The following is a 17,334-nucleotide window of genomic DNA, read 5'->3' as shown; positions in this document are numbered from 1 at the left end:
CTTCAACAATGTCAAATTAAATCAAGAGAAATCAATAGAATTCTGCAATGGTTACTTTACAACATTTTACAACTACATCAACTTATTAGCAGGCTGCCGAGGTAAATTCATCAATTGAATGTACGGAGTTAGTGAAATGAGTAAGATGACAAAGTGCCCTCTCTATAGGGGACAGGTTCCAAGGCCCCAGAAAGTACCAACCCCTGCAAATATACTTTTTATAGCCACTTCCAGCCAAAAACTGGCTACATGTACAGTGCTCTCCATAAAACTGCACAAACTAGTGCCATCATAACCACCTTAGCTTGTGCCAGCGCTTCCTATGATTATACTCTCTATGACAAAACCGCCAGACAGAATTCTGAGGCTGTGTCTCAAATGGTTAAGTGATGCATGGACATCCTATTTTTCCTACACATACATAATGATGGCAAATTTTAACTTATAAAATAAAACAGTTAAAAATTAAAATTTTTCATCATAGAATCCTATAATAGATTATTTAAATTGACAAGTTGTTTATTCCTAAGTTTTATGCACTTAAAATTGTCAGACCAAGACTGACCCTAAGTAACTAAAACCACAGAAAGCAGAACTGGGATTGGGGTCAGGGCTAGCAGACAAATACATGATGCCTAAATCTGGATTCTGGGCATACAAACACACTTAGCCTATCTGTGGTGGTCTAAATTTGAATGGCCCCCATAAACTCATGCTTGGTTCCCAGTTAGTGAAACTGTTTGGGAAGAATTAGGAGGTGTGGCCTTGTTGGAGGTGGGTCACTGGGGGTGGTCTCTGAAGTTTCAAAAGACCACATCATTCCCTGGATCTGTCTGTTCATTCATCACCATTCATCAGTACACACACGTACACACACACACACACACACACACACACACACACACCATCTGCTGTCTAGTTCAGGTTGTAAAACTCACTCTTAGCTACTTCTCCAGCACCTGCCATGATGATAACGGACTAACCCTCTGAAGCTGTAAGCCAGCCCCCAAGTACATGCTTCCTTTTGTAAGAGTTGCCTTAGGCTAGGTGTCTCCTCACAGCAATACAACAGTGACTGCACACAATCAAACACACTCACTGCAAGAGGACTAAGGTGGTATTTTCAATGTTACAATTAACTTGCTACATGTAATCTATAACAGTTTTACAGCCACACTTGAGAAAGGAATGGTCCCTTTTTAACAGTGCTGTGGGCTGTCCTCTTGAGCTTACAAGACAGGCTCCTACTGGCTCCACAGAGAACCAGGCTGAGGAGGCATGAGTAACTTACTGAACGTGTTTTCAGGAGCATTATGTGTGAGGTAAATGTGTACTAGCTCTTTGCACTCAGACCAGTATTCACTTCAGCCTGACAACACCTCCTCTCTAGCTCTGTGTGTCACAGGAAAATGGAAATCCTGGAGACGTTTTAGCTGGGTGTGGTGGAGCATGCCTGTAATCCCAGCACTCTGGGAGACAGAGGAAGGCAGAGCTCTGTGAGTTAGAGGCCAGCTTGATCTGTAAAGTGGACAGCCGAGGCTACAAAGAGAAACCCTGTCTAAAAACAACAACAACAAAAACAAGGAGTTTTGTTGCTCTCACCTGAACAGCTTCCTGCCTTTGCTCCTAGTATTAGGGAAGAACCTCTCAGACTAGTTACTCCCTTGTACACAAAGATCCTGCCCCCCTTACGCCAAAGTCAGAGACACCATGCTTCTGCTTGTTGTTGTTGTTGTTGTTTTGTTTTGTTTTGTTTTTTGACACAGGGTTTCTTTGTGTAGCCTTGACTGTCCTGGACTTGCTTTGTAGACCAGGCTGGCCTAGAACTCACAGAGATCCAATTGCCTCTGCCTCCCAACTGCTGGGATTAAAGGTGTGTGCCACCACCGCCTGGCCTTTCTTCTTTCAAATAGTCTCAGCAGTACACAGCGCTGCTAATTAAACAAAAACACCCAACCCCTTCTTCCTAGTTACTGGACCATTTCTCAAAACCATTAACTCCAGTCACTCAAATACATCAAACACTGCAGCCTCACCACTCCACTAAATTAACTTTCATGGAGAATACAAAACAAAACAAAACAAAAAACATCTTTCTGTGCCTCTAGCCTAATTTTAATCATTCCTCACATCACCTGCAGCCTTTGGCATGGCTGTCATTCCTCCCTCTTAAACACTGTTCCCACTGGCTTCCCAGGACTCTCTCTACTTGATGTAACTTTTTATCCTCCCACAGGCCACCACTCCTCAGCCCCATTGTGGATTCCCAGCTTGGCTCCCTGGTCACTCTCTCTCTTTTTTTTTTTTTTTCTCCATCTGCATTTACATCCTCGGTGACCTCTCCTAGCCCTGTATTTTAAAATACCATCTACAAGAGGTGAAACTAAACTGCAGTCACATAAGTTAGAACAATGGTTGCCTCTGAGGAAGGGGAACTTTGAGAAGCAACAAAATTCCTCTACTTATAATTGTGTGTTAATCATAGGTATATGTATTTGTTAAAAGCCATCAAACTGGAGCTGCAGAGATGGCTCAGTGGTTAAGAATACTGGCTGTTCTTCCAAAGGACCTGGGTTCAATTCTCAGCACCCACATGGCTGTTCACAACTGTCTGTAACTTGAGTTCAGAGGCTTGGACACCCTCACATAGACATACAAGCAGGCAAAACACCAAAGCATATGAAATTTTTAAAAATTTAAAGTCACCAAACCATATATCCAATACCTGTAAACTTTGCTATATATAAAAATCTGCCTTGGAGGGTAAAAGAAAGTAAATAAGGCTGGTGGGCAAGAGGACTCCAAGGAAAAAGCTACTTGTCATATAAAGTTGAAGACCTGAGTTAGAGCCCCAGAAGCTACATAATGGTGGAAGGAAAGAACTGACTCCATAACGTTCTCCTCTGACCTCCACATGTACACTGTGACACACACACACACACACACACACACACACACAAACACACACACTAGGTGTAGACCTAAATAAATATCCAATATATATGCTAATGATTTCTATAATTATTTCTGGTCCTAATATTACAGCCACACATACTAACTTTACATCTGACACCCCCACAGAGTGTATTTTTTTTTTACATGACTATAACTAAATTCTCATTCCTTTCCCATCCCAGCCTTCCCCTTCTCAAGTGGCAACTCAATCCCATGGTGCCACAAGCTTGGAAGCTGCCTAGCTCTTCTCTCTCACATTCAGTACTCCATCCATCAACAGATCCTACAACAAAATACTTTAAACTATTTCTATAGCTACCAAATTGTGTAATCTCTACAACCTAAAGAAAAGTGAAATAGCTCTTTTGAGTCTTGGCTCCAAGATGACAGAAAAAAAAAGAAGAAATAACGGTCATGCTAAAGAGGGCCTGCGGAGAGGGGAGAGCCTCGGCATAAATTGCACCCAATGGGTGCCCAAGGACAAGGCCATTAAGAAGTCTGTGAAGGCTGCTGCTGTCAGGGCATAGCCAAAGCAAGTGTCTTCAATGCTTACCTGCTCCCCAAGCTCTGAGTCAAACATTCATAGAAAGGCAGTCAGGAGTAGATGTTATGAAGTCCCGAAGGACCAAACACTCCCATCACAATTTAGACCTGCTAGGGCTGTACCATGACCTCCACCAAAGCCCATGTAAAGACATACGGCTTTGGTGACAAAAGGAAAGAAGAAAAAATACTTTGGACAAATAAAATGTAAAGTAAGAAACTACATGCAATAATGAGTTTAGTAGTTTAATTTTAAAGAGAGTAATTATTATGATTTTATTATACAATAATTTGGCTTTACATTTTCTAGCAGAATATGTGGCAGTATGCTGAGTGGATGTAACAACTGTCAATAAAGCGCTGTTTAGCCAATCAGCTGGGCAGAAGGACAGGGAGTGGAAGGCGGGACCTCCTGGAGGAGAGTGAGGATTGCCAGTTGGGAGGAGAGAGACAGTTGACTGTGTAGGAGGACAAAGGGGAGAATGGCTGGAGGAGCATCTTAGTGGCAAATGCTTGGGGTATATACATTATATGTCAGTTTAGAGTCGTTTGTTTACCATAGTTTAGGAGAAGATTTGTGTTAGTTTAGATTCTGCCCAGCATTGTGCTGGCAGCCTTGAAGTACGCTTCAGACTATGTGTCTTTTATTAGCAATTTTGGGCCAAACCAATACATTTTTAATGTAACAAGAATATGTCCAACATACAAAAACCAAAAAAGCTTTAAAGTCTTCTTGATGATCACATTGTTGGTAGGGATGCTGGTATTTTAACATAAGCAGAAAAGACACATGAGCATAAACTCTACATAGTAAATGTGTGGGCAGTGAGGGAGCGATGCCTGTGGTGGGAGGGTGGGGATTTGAGGCCAACCTAGACTACAAGCAAAACAGTGAGATTCTGCAAACAAACAAAATAGTAAATACTCTACAGTCGGAAACTGACATTTCAATGAAAACACTAACTTACTGTGCTTATCCTAACAAAACTATGAGGAAAACCCTAACACTGTAAACATCAGGCTGTGGTCACTGAGATCCTTCTGCCACTAAAAAGAACCAAGGTGCACTGAAGAAACTGCTGAGTCTAGAATGGGGAAGAAATAGTAGCTAAGAAGAATTAATGGTCTTGTAAGAGAAAACCATTGCTATTCTGAATAGATTCATTAAAAGGGCTAGCCTGTGCTACATAGCAAGATCCTTTCTCAAAACAAAATAATCATGAATTCGTAATGACACACACACAAAAAAATAACCAGTCGTATAGATAAGACCCTAGGAAAAACTCTCATAATTGTGAAATCTGTTAACAAAGAATGAAACATGTACCCTGCTTTTGTTGTAGCAATGTAGCTAAAGATAATCAAATTATACATTATGGAAAACCCTTAATACATAAAAACTAGTTAACAGATGAAAAATGATGAATAAGATCAGAACTCCTGCTTATAGCCTCAGATGAAATACTGCATCTGGTCATGCCCCCCACCAGCCATTCAAACTGCTTGTGAAAAGATGCTGGGAGCAACTTATGATGGGCAAACCCCTGACTCCATCAGACACTTAACATCACAAAAAATACCAGGCAATTGACTGAGATGACACCTAAAAATCATCACAAAGAAATCACTCTTATGAAAAGTTAAGGCCCAACTTGAGCCAATTTTTTGGCTCTAATTGACAGTTTGTAGAGGGTGGGTGTTGTGGCACACGACTTTAATCACAGCACTCAAGGAGGCAGAAGCAGGCAGAACACTGTGAATTCAAGGCCAACCTGGTCTACAGACTAAGTCCAAAACAGCCAAGGATACATAGAGAGAGAAAAAAAAAAGTCCAGAAAACAGCCAATGACACTTAAGACAACTGGGATACAAATATTCTTCAACAAATAAACTGTAACAAAAATTTAAAACCTACAGATCAAAAAGGAAATGAGACATTTTAGCTGAAAGTGATATATGAAGATTAGTGAAACGGCTCAGTGGGCAAAGTGTTTAACCCTGGAACCCCAACATACATCCAGGTGGAAGGAGAGAACCAACTCCATGAACTTGTGCTTTGACCTCCACACTCTCCATGGTGTGCATGCGCGCACACACACACACACACACACACACACACACACACACACACACATATAAATTATTAATAAAAGTAATGTAGAAACCTTACATTCAAATCTAAAGTAAAATCAAACAAAAAAATCTGAGTGAATCAGAGAAATATGACAATAAATATTTGATATTAAAGAAGTTTATATGTAACATGTATTATAAGAAAATTAACTTTCTTCAATTATTAATTATATTTTAAAAAGCAAGTTCTTTATAAAAAATAAAAAGGCTTTTTTTCTATCATTTAAAATATTTATAAACAAATATAAATATTAAAGTTATGAGGAATTTGCTATTTGCAATGGGAATACTAACTCCATAAATAACCTTAATAAGACATGTTAAAATTAGAGACTCTGGCGGGTAGCACACATGTTTAGTGCCAGCACTTGGGAGGCAGAGGCAGGTGGATCTCTGAGTTCAAGGCCAGCCTGGTCTATAGAATGAGTCAGTTCCAAGACACCCAAGAAACCCTATCTGAAAAAAAAAAAGAAAAAAAAAAGGTAGAGAACCTAAACCTATAAACATTACAAAATAATATATTCATGAACTATTTGTGCACAGAAATGATCGTATCATCAGCATAAAATACAACTACATATATACACAAATAAAATTTACAATAAATACACAAAAACCTAAACAATGGTCCCCCTATCTGTGAAACTGGTAGTTTTTAATTTTTCAGATTTCTTCTGTCTTGATATGACACAACTCTTGAAAAAGTAGACTGCTGATGTCACTATGCTCATATCTGTCCCTGAAGCCTGAGTAACAGGACACTCAGAGGGTCTTACTCTAAACATTCACTTAAAACATGTCTTTTGGATTTGTGTCACAGAGTCCATGTACCGTCTAAGAGTCCTTTAATTCCTCCACAATAAGGCCACATTGGGGCCAGGCAGATGGTTCAGTGGGTAAGGCTGAAAAAGCATACTGACCTGACGCTGTTCCTTGGAGAAAAACAACTCCTTCAAGTTGTCTTCTGACCTTCACACAAACACCATAATACATGTATAAAAGTGTACACATGTGCATGCACGCACACGTGCGCACACACACACACATGTGCACCCACACACATGCCAATTCACATGGACATGTCATGCATTAAAAAAAAAAAAGGGACATCACTGATAACTAAGAAATCAATCAGCCGGGCGTGGTGGCGCACGCCTGTAATCCTAGCCCTCGGGAGGCAGAGGCAGGTGGATCGCTGTGAGTTCAAGGCCAGCCTGGTCTACAAAGAGTGTCCAGGGCAGCCAAGGTAACACAGAGAAACCCTGTCTCAAAATACTAAAAGAAAAAGAAAGAAAAATAAATAAATGAATCAGTGAGATATATGAAAAAGAAATGGTGTGTGTATATGTGTGTCAGTGGCATGTCCCATTATGTAGCCCAGGCCGGCTCTAAACTTGAGATCCTTCTACCTCAGGCTCCTGAGTGCTGGGATAGCAGTGTGTGCTGCCATGCTTAGCACGCCAATGGGATTTCTATGTAGGCAATAGTTAAAGGACCTAGTGAAAACACCGCAGAAGGAAACAAGAAGCATGAGCAGTATGGTTCCCAAAGAAGCCAAAGCTGGATATAAAGTGTCACTCAACCATGCTTCTCCCGTCTAGTGTGCATGTGACTTTAGCAAGTTAACCAAGTCTTCGCAGCCTGTCTCACCTGTGCTCATAGTAACAGTATCTCCTCCTTTGTGTAGAGTGAATAGTAGGAAGTGCCCACACAGCACTAGGAACCCTGCTAGTCACACAGCAGCCATTAGTACTGTCAACCTTAGAATTATTGGGCAGAAATGGAAACAGTCAACCAAGATTTATGAGGCATCCATCACCTGCCAAGGCGGTACTGGGAAGTACTGAGAGAACAAAGACTTTTTTTTTAAAGGAAAAAACAAAAAGCATTTTGTTAACAAGATCTATTATAACAAGATTTTAAGGCTACTTTCAATATTGTGTGTGTGTCCACGTGTACAGAGCCAGCAATCATGTACACTGTCTTCCCCTACCACTCACTCATTTTGCTGAGAATGGGTCACTCAGTAGAACTGGACCGCCCTGCCTGGCTAGACTGGCTGGGCAGAAGTCCAGGAAATCCTCCTGCCACTGACTCCTCAGCAGTGAACTTCAAACCTGCCACTGCTTACCCAACAGAGCCATCTCCAGTAACTAAGATTCAAATGTTTTCTTCTAGCCGAAAATGAAGCATTAAAAATATGTAATAAGTGTTTTTCTAAGCCAGCACTCTGTAAGGATGAGGCTATGCTCAGCGTCAACACCAAGATGATGAAGCCCAACAGAGAGAGGCCGGCAAGTCTGAGACGGCATCTCTCAAGAGCTGCTCGAGCGGGAGGTGGACTCAGATCTAGGCACAGCACTCGGAACTCAACATCACTGCAGGCAAGGAACCTGAAGCTGGTGGTCAGAAAGCTATCATAATTTTTACACCAGTTCCGCAGTGGAAATCATTCCAGAAAACCCAAGTCCAGCTAGTTTATGAGTTGGAAAATAGGTGTAGTGAGAAGCAAGTGGTACAGAGAACTAGCAGAAACTCCCAGAAGCTGCACCTGACAGCAGTCATAACGCCGTCCTTGAGGGCTTGGTCATCCCAAGTGAAACTGTGGGTAAGACGATCTGTGTGAAACTGGACGGCGGCCAGCTTGTAAAGGTTCATTTAGACAAGGCATAGTAAGACAACATGGAGCACCAAGGCTGAAACTTTTTCTGGCGTGTATAAGAAGTTCATAGGCAAAGATGTTAATTTTGATGCCTATTGTTTCAATTGTATGACTAAATAGTGTCACTCAGCTTTAAAAAAAAAAAGTTGTACGGCCAGCCTCTATATACATACAGTGTATGAACACACAAAACGTCAATGCTAGCAATACCAGTAACAGTGGATTTGAAGCTGAAAGACTCAACACATATATGCAGAAGAGATAGTTATTATGGTTACTGAAGCAAGTGGAAAGTCTAGGTTAGAACCAAACGTGGGGCTGGCAGGAGAGCTCAGCTGGAAAAGGTTCTGCCTGCCACGCCAAAGAACTCAGGTGCTGGGCTAGAGAGATGGCTCAGCGGATGTCTGCTCTTCAAGAGGTCCTGAGTTCAATTCCTAGCACCCACATGGTAGCTCACAACCATCTATGCTCTCTCCTGGCGTGCAGGATAGAGCACTCCTACATGAAATTTAAAAAAAACAAAACAAACAAAACAAAACAAAAACAAAATTCAGATGCAATCCCATGAACCTATATGACAGGAGAAAAGTGATTTCTGTAAGCTGGCCTGTGACATGCATGCATGTGTGTGCACACACGAACAATAGTAAAAGAATGAATAAAGAAATAAATAGAACTGTATAAATGAATCTATAACTTAAACACACTTTGAGAAAGTATCTACTATCCTTGTCCCAAGAGAAAGGTACCACCAAGGATAGCAGTTACCAAGGTAACTAACCCCTGTGAGCAAGGTTAAAGGGCCCAAACAACAAGATCTAAGAGCACTCAGTGACACAAAGCTCCAAACACAAATGCTATCACCCAAAGGGCTCAGAGGATAGATTAAAAATAAGAGTCCACAAATAATGATATAATCTAAATATATAAACCCCAAATCATAAATGAAAGTTATTTCCATTTACCTGATTGCTTAGAATTTCTTTCTTTCCACTGAATATTTTTGCATTTGATCTGGTTTTGTCTCTCTTTGCGGAGTCGTTCTAATCTTTGAGCTTGAAAAGAAATATTATAACTATAAGTTTGTCAATGAAAGTTTACTATAAACAAAGACATAATTAACTACCTTTATATGAATAAAGATGTTTTATATTGCATATGGAGGGAGAAAGTCATAAAATTTTAAAGGTGGCACCCCTGAAAAGCAAATACCAACAAAAACATGAAAATATTCTTGATTTATAATTGAAATTAGAGGATATAAAACATTAATAGAGATCATAAAGATAGTATTAACATGGAAGAGAATAATAAAATGTGAAAACTTCTGTGATTAATATGACATTTCATTATATAAATCATTAATAACGGTCTTAAAGGAATTTTAATGCACAAATGAACTGAAGTGAATATTACATTACAGGAATAAAATTACTGTTATGAATTACTCTACCCGTTTCAAAAATTAAAGATAAATGAACTCAGACTAGACTATTAAAGTTTTAAATATAAAATCCTTTATCTAAAAATCATGAAAATTATAAAATGTCAAAGCTATATAAATTAGCATAGCTTTTCTTCAGTGGGCTGAAACAGTTTATAGGTAGTAAAATAAATGATTTGTATCTTTGTAACATTAGTCAAATCTTAAAAAGAACAATTTTTCTTTTAAAAACTTTCAGATGTACTGAAAAGATTAAAAACTAGATTCCTTGATCACCAACACAACCCAAAGTTTCAATTAACTGCTAGCACCTCATTGTTAACCAAAGAAATTTCAGCTTAGTGAGTCACCTAAAATTACACATTTGTAACTATCCTTCGAAAGCCAGTGGCTTGGCACTTCAATAAAGGTCACCAGTATGTATCCATTAGCAACTGTGCTCAAGGCCACCACCGAGGAAAGTGACAACTGGGGCTTCTGGCAAAGCTTGTTTTCTCTTGCTAATTTTCAAGATCCTTCAGGCACACACACTGACAATAGAAAAATAGCTAAAATAAACTCTGTTTACAACCACTTTCAAGGTGGGAAACCATATATTCCTTCCTTAGCATTATGGTAAAGGGACAGTGGAAATATTCTTGCCAGAAATTTTAACTATGCTGGCAAAAACATTCTTTTGTTTGTTTGTTTTTGTTTTCTTTTTTTCAAGACAGGTTTCTCTGTGTACCCATGGCTGGCTACACAGAGATCCTCTTGCCTCTGCCTCCCGAATGCTAGGATCAAAGGTGCGTACCACCACCACAGCCCTGGCTTGCAAAAAAAGCATTCACTATATCTAACCAAATCCACTGAGGAAAACCATATTCCACTGTAATTAACAACTATGGAGAGCACAGCACAGTAATATCATAAAGCTCTCAGTGGGCAGTACCTTCCTGGTGAAATCCACCCACTCTGTCCCAGAAGATACCATCTCAGTGACTTGCAAGGATGTTCCAACTATAGCTCTGAGTATCAATGGCTCTAAATTATATACAAACTTTCACCCGAACCTCTAGATATAGGGAAGTGATATTAGAGTTTTTTGTTTTTGTTTTTTTCCTTTACTTGGTTTTTTTTGTGGGTTTTTTTTTGGGGGGGGCAGGGGGGGTCCTTTTGGTTTTTTGGTTTGGTTCAGTTTGGTTTTTTGAGACAAAGTTTCTTTTTGTAGCCCTGGCTGTCCTGGACTCACTTTGTAGACCAGGCTGGCCTTGAACTCACAGAGATCTGCCTGCCTCTGCCTCCCAAGTGCTGGGATTACAGGTGTGTGCCATTTTGCCCAGCAATATTATTTATTTTATCATAAGAGCAAACTATTCTTTTTAATATCACAGACTGAACCAAACCCAAAATCCATGTTTTTTTCCACTGGGAGGTATGGTGTACTCAGCTCGGCCAGCAGACTCCCATGTTAACATTTTACCTTCTGGTCACGACAATAAACATTTTCAGCATTGCTCATCTCTTGCTACCCCTTTCCATGGGATTAACAGCTCACTGCTGCTGATTCTATTTTTTGATGGTCTAAAAAACTGATCCTTGAAACACCCTGTCTCTCATATGTGTACACCTATGCAGCAGCTATACAAATAGAGCACTCATATACATAAAATACATAAATAAATCTTTTTTTTTAAAGGTTTTTCAAGACAGGGTTTCTCTGTTTAACAGTCCTTGGCTATCCTGGACTCGCTTTTGTAGAACTGGCTGGCCTTGAACTCACAGCAATCCACCTGCCTCTGCCTCCTGAGTGTGGAGATTAAAGGCATGCACCACCATGCCCAGCCTGTAAATAAATCTTTAAAAAAAAAGAGAGAGAGAGAGAATTCTTTTTACCCTGGAATCTTCCTCCACAACTTGAGACTGGGTGGCTCTAAGGTCTTAAAACAGGCCCACTGCCTTTTGTACATGTAGCTTCAACCTACATACAGCTCTCCTGTCTACTTACTCCAACAGCCCCATGCCAGAGGCTCTTCCACTGACACAGATTATGCTCAGCCACACTCTTCAACAAGACATAGAGACTCACTTCCCAAGAAGCCTGTCCCAACACTGCCCATTGCTGCTCAGCTGATTACTGATCTGAAGCTCAGAAGACAGAGTTTACCTGTGTTTGAACGTCTTCTAATACCAAAGTCCCAGCTGGAGGTAATATCGACAGACTGCGCGTACACGTAGCCCTGCATCTCACCACTGCTTCCCTGCACTTCTGACCCACTGTCTCCAGGCACTGACGGAGGATGAGTCTTCTCAAGGTCAACATCATGATCAATGAGAACCATCTCACACATTCCCGTGTCATCACTGGTCACGTGTGACTGTCGAATATGAGCAAGAATGATAGTTGGATTGTCCAAGAAGGCCATCCTTTCTGTGGGCCAGTCTCTTTAAAAGGCTATTTTCTCCTCTTCATACTGTTTCACGGGCTCACCTACCTAGAAACATGATGCACACAGCAATATTTAAGAATCAGGCAGAAAATGGATGAATCATTTTTCAAACAAACTCAATATAGTAAAATTCTACCTTGAAAAGCAACATTATCCCTGTACCCAGGAGCTTGAACAGGTTAAATCTAAACTGAAGAAAAGATTCTCAAGCACTAGGGCCTATGGCTCTCCTGCAAACAAATCATAGCAACACTCAGTGAGTGTACTCAAAGCAAGGAACCGCCACTGGACCAGGCGTCTTCCCTCCCTCTCCCTCAGCTCCATGCACCTGTCCATGGTGCTGTGAGGGGGAGAGGAGTTTGCAGGGTGCTGTCAGGCAGTTTACAGTTCCATAGCTGTCAGTTTAAAGGGGCAGGAAGCTTTCTAAGCTGCTATGAATTTTAGAAAAGTTTATCACCAAAGTAATTTTGCTTAATAAACTTCTTTGTTTTGTTTAAGATAATATTGTATTTTAAAATAAAACATATTAATCAAAATTGCCTTGCCACAAGATTAATTTCTTATTTTAGAAACCTAATTATAAGAACTGCTTCCTCAATCCTGTTAAAACTACACGTTAATGATGTTTATTCCAAGAACTAGATAGAACTTTCTCAGTTGGCTGGAAATATTCAACAAAGAGTAACACATACTGTGGCTAGAAAATAGACCCTAAACACCAAACTAGTTTTAAATCTCTAGAACCTACACAAAAATTGGGGTGTTTGGGGTCTGGAGAGATGGCTCGGCAATTAAGAGCACTGGCTGCTCTTCCAGAGGACCTGGGTTTGATTCTTTGTACCCACATGGAGGTTTATAACCATCTGTGACTACAGTTCAAGGGGATCTGACACTCTTTGACCTCTATAGGAATCCACTACACACATGGTACACATACATACAAGCAGGCAAACCACTCACACACCTTGTGGGACAGTAACCACTGAGGATTAATGGGGCAAGGGTTGAGGAGCATTTCAACGCTGTGTACCTCACATGAGGACAACAGGCACTGGCTCCCTCCCATCTCCCAGCCTTGCACCGTATCAACCTCAGTAGGAATCTACTACCCTGACAGCTATCAGGCTTCACTCCTTGTTTGACTTTGTGTGGTTTTCCCCCTTAGACCCCCAGGCCCTGAGTATGCAGATGAACTAACTTTCAACACGCCTGTTCTGACACAAACCTTGCCCTGGAGACTCTGCCTCCCTTGGGGCATAAAGCACCCCCCCCAAAAAAAAAAAAACTGAACTCGTTCTCTAAAGCTGTTTTGGGGTGTGTGTGTTCTTTACTGGCCCACTCACTGCCGACCAAGGCCCTGCATTGCACCACAGGCCCCAGCTAAGCTTCCCTCCCTCCAGCCCAGCCCAGCCTAGCGGGCGCAACAGGCTGGCTCTCCTGAGGGGGAGAAGCGGACACAGAGCAACAACACATAAAATCAAATAAATCTTAAAAATAAAATCTGTACGGAAGAATTGGCCTGTAACCTCAAAACTATGGTAGACAAGACAAGAGGATTACTGGGGCTTAGCCTAGCTCCAGATACAGTGAAAGATACTATTTGAAGGGAATAAGGCAGAGTTACACAGCAGAACAGTGTCCTCACCTGGTCTCGTATACATGGTCATATGCACCTGAATACACATACACCACACACACACACACACACACACACACACACACTTGCACACTAATACCTACCATTAGGGCTGGGGATATAGTAGGATACGTGCCTAGCATGTACAAGACCCTGGGTTTGATTCTCAGTAGGAAGACAAGAAAAAGAAAAGAGAAGAAGGAAAAAGCCAGATATGGTAGTGCACACATGTAGTCCCAGCACTCAGGGAGGCAGGGGCAGGCGGAGCTTTCTGAGTTCTGTAGGCCAGCCTGGTCTACAAAGTGAGTTCAGGACAGCAAGGCTACAAAGAAAAACCCTGTCCCAAAATACAAAAATGAGAGCGAGAGTGAGAGCGAGAGAGAGACAGAGAGACAGAGAGAGAATATGAGAATGAAAGACTTGCCATGTATTTCTTCTAGAAAGGGAAGATCTAATGACATAAATGATGATAGCTAATTGGTATTTTAAACTTTTAAAACTTTTGCCTAGTAACACATCATTCTGCTGACATTATCTAGTGCAGTGGTTTTCAACCTTCCTAACACTGAGATCCTTTAATACAGTTCCTCACTCCAACCATAAAATTATTTTTGTGGCTACTTTATAACTGTAGGTTTGCTACTACTATGAATTATAATATAAATATTTTTGGAGATAGAAGTTTGCCAAAGGACTTATAACTCTCAGGTTGAAAACTGCTGATCTAGTAGATCTTAAAGATATTGATATTATCAAATATTTAAATGAAGCACATTGCTAATCAATATAATTACACTAATATTTGCTCTTTCCTTTATATCCAGTTCATGGACTACTTCTCTCTCAAAGGCCAATGGGAAATGCAAAGCTAAGTACTACATGCCTGAACAAAACTTTATATAGAACACAGATCTCCTACACCTCTAATACCACACAAGTGTCACACATTTCTGAACTATCTGATCTCTTAAATGTTAAAATGCCAATGTGCCAATGAAATAATTATAAAATTTAGAGAGAGCACTTCAATTCCATTCGTAAAACTGAAGCCTTTTCTATAACCACAGAGGAAGCGCCAACCACGGGCCACTTGTGCGGTCACTGCTGGCCGCTGCAGGCTCTCCTGAGGCATTCTTCCCTCCTTGAAAGGCAGGCAGCAGCAGCTGCTGGCAAAGGGGCTGTGCCTTCCACCTCCACATGGTCTAGCTCTCCTGCAAAACTCAATGTCTACTGAGCATTCGTGCACCAAAACCCAAAGAGCAAAGAAAAAGTACACTTAAGTACCCTCAACACAATAAAACCAAACCCTTCACTAGTAGAGCGAATCTGCTCCAGTGCAGCTTACAAAGAACAGACGCATGGGTTAAGTCCCTCTGAGGGGCACACCAGCTTCCCAACTTCAGCCTTTGTTACAGTGGCCTCAGCACTCCCCAGCATCAGCAGACAGTCTCTCTGTTAAACAATATAACTTCGTGAGTCTGTGTAAACTGATCCACACCAGCTCTGAGGGAACTTCCACAGGACTTCCCTAGGAAACATTCTATTGGGATGACATTTCTGGGTTCCTATGAGGTGTTCCTTCGGTTCCACAGGACAAGAGTCTTAGCACCGCATCCCACTGGCAACAAGGCTGCTACACCGAGCAGACACTCAATACATGCCACTGTCCAGCTTCTAATGACTATCCAGCTCTGCTGTCGAGATAAGCCCTCTGAGCATGTCAGGTGTGTGGTTAGAGAAGAGGTCACATTCCCTTAATACAGACAAGAGAGCTTCTCACCAATGTGCCCTTCAAACCTGCCACCCTGAGACACTGTCAACTTATGCCAACACTACTTCTTAGAAATACAACAGCTTTTAAATCTTTTAAGATGTTAAATCTAAACATCACTTGAAGATACATTTGCTTTCTAAACCAGACATTTAGAAGAAAGATGAAATCAAGCCATTTTTCCTGTTCAATTATACAAAGAGCAAAAAAATTTTTCAGAACTAATATAGACAAGTGTCCTGAGACATTACACTCTCATTTATGACAGAAGGGAGTGAAAGGAGGTACTTGCTGGGGAAACTTGGTAATGCTTATCAAAATATAAAATATAAGCATCTCTGAAACCCACTCTAGAACTGGCCCAGGGAAGTAACTGGGCATAAATGTTTATCTCAGAATTGCTTAGAATATCTACTGAAAATCTAAATGTAACCTAAACATCCAAACAATCAGCATATGCCCTAACACATACATGCAATGGAATGCTGTGTAGTAGTAGTTAAAAATATATGCACACATGGACCTACATGTATATATACCACACACAGACAAACACACAGACACACACAATTACAGGAAGAAAGAAAGAATGAGAGCGAGAGTGAGTATACATAATGCCACTGAACTGTATACTGAAAAGCATTTAAAATGATAAATTTCATGCTGCATATATTTTACTACAATTGAAAATCTCATTTTAGAGCCAGATGTAGTGGTGCATGCCTTTAATCCCAGTATTCGTGAGTCAGAGGCAAGCGGATCTTTATGATTTCGAGGCCAGCCTGGTCTACATGGCGAGTCCAGGACAACCAAGGCTACATAGAAAAACAAAACAAAACAAACAAACAAAAAAAAATTATTAAAAAAATTTTAATAGCATATGACCATATAGTGGGGGAGGCAGTGCCCCTCGGTCATAGACCTAGGGGAGGGTAATAGGGTGAAAGTGGGAGCGAGAAATGGGAGAATACAAGTGATGGGATAACAATTTAGTTGTAATCTGAATAAATTAATGAAATTTTTTTTAATCTGGGAAACACTAAGTAAAACAAAATTAACCACTTTTGTCTGAATTGCAATTACAAAATATTGTGTATTTTTACATTGCTGTGAGTGTGACAGAGACTGGAAGTGGAACCCAGGGCTTCACAAACACTAAGCAGTCTAGCTATATACCCCAAGCCACTTTCTCCCACTTTTTACTTCCAGGTTCTTTAAAGTGTTGTAGCTGGGTATGGTGGTAAACGCCTTTAATCCCAGCACCCGGGAGGCAGAGGTGAATCTCTGTGAGTTCAGGACAGCCAGGGCTCTGTTATACAGACAAACCCTGTGAAGAAGGAGAAGAAGGAGAAGGAGGAGGAGGAGGAGGAGGAGGAGGAGGAGGAGGAGGAGGAGGAGGAGGAGAAGGAGAAGAAGAAGAAGAAGAAGAAGAAGAAGAAGAAGAAGAAGAAGAAGAAGAAGAAGAAGAAGAAGAGAGAAGAAGAAGGCATATTTGTTTACAAAAAAATGTAAGTACCAGGGATCTATACAGAGTGAAGACAATACCTAAATGACAAGAGTTATTTTGTTTCCTTTTGAGACAGGGTCTCATACAGGCCAGCCTGGCCTAAAACTTGCTCTGAGACTAGCCTTAAGCTCCTGGTCCTCCTGCTCCACCTCACATGTGTTGGGTTACATGTGTGTATTACCACTCCCAGTTTTAAAAACTGAGAAGTAATTTTAATGTATGAAGTTGGTCTCCTTATAAAAAGATATTCAGTA

At 40.8% G+C, this 17,334-nt stretch overlaps 1 protein-coding gene and 1 long non-coding RNA gene across 7 annotated transcripts in view; both read right to left on the bottom strand.

Moving 5' to 3' along the window:
• The window catches only part of MAPKAP1 (MAPK associated protein 1), a 215,513-nt gene that overhangs the window by 175,220 nt on the left and 22,959 nt on the right, over nt 1-17,334 (bottom strand). For all 6 annotated transcript variants that reach the window (XM_084799625.1, XM_084799623.1, XM_084799628.1 and 3 more), the window contains 2 exons: nt 11,884-12,211; nt 9,259-9,348 (listed from right to left, as the gene is read on the bottom strand). In XM_084799625.1, the coding sequence (XP_084655751.1) occupies nt 9,259-9,348; nt 11,884-12,142 (349 nt within the window). In that variant the 5' untranslated portion in view covers nt 12,143-12,211. The remainder of the gene's footprint in view (nt 1-9,258; nt 9,349-11,883; nt 12,212-17,334) is intronic.
• Nucleotides 1,212-9,172, bottom strand: LOC311607868. The gene is made up of 2 exons (XR_014782775.1): nt 6,408-9,172; nt 1,212-2,168 (listed from the first exon to the last, which is right to left on the bottom strand). It is a non-coding gene; the product is annotated as an uncharacterized lncRNA (long non-coding RNA).

The sequence above is a fragment of the Acomys minous genome, assembly GCF_964271855.1.
Source record: "Acomys minous genome assembly, chromosome: 10".
NCBI classification, from domain to species: domain Eukaryota; kingdom Metazoa; phylum Chordata; class Mammalia; order Rodentia; family Muridae; genus Acomys; species Acomys minous.
This window is presented reverse-complemented; position numbering and strand designations above follow the sequence as displayed.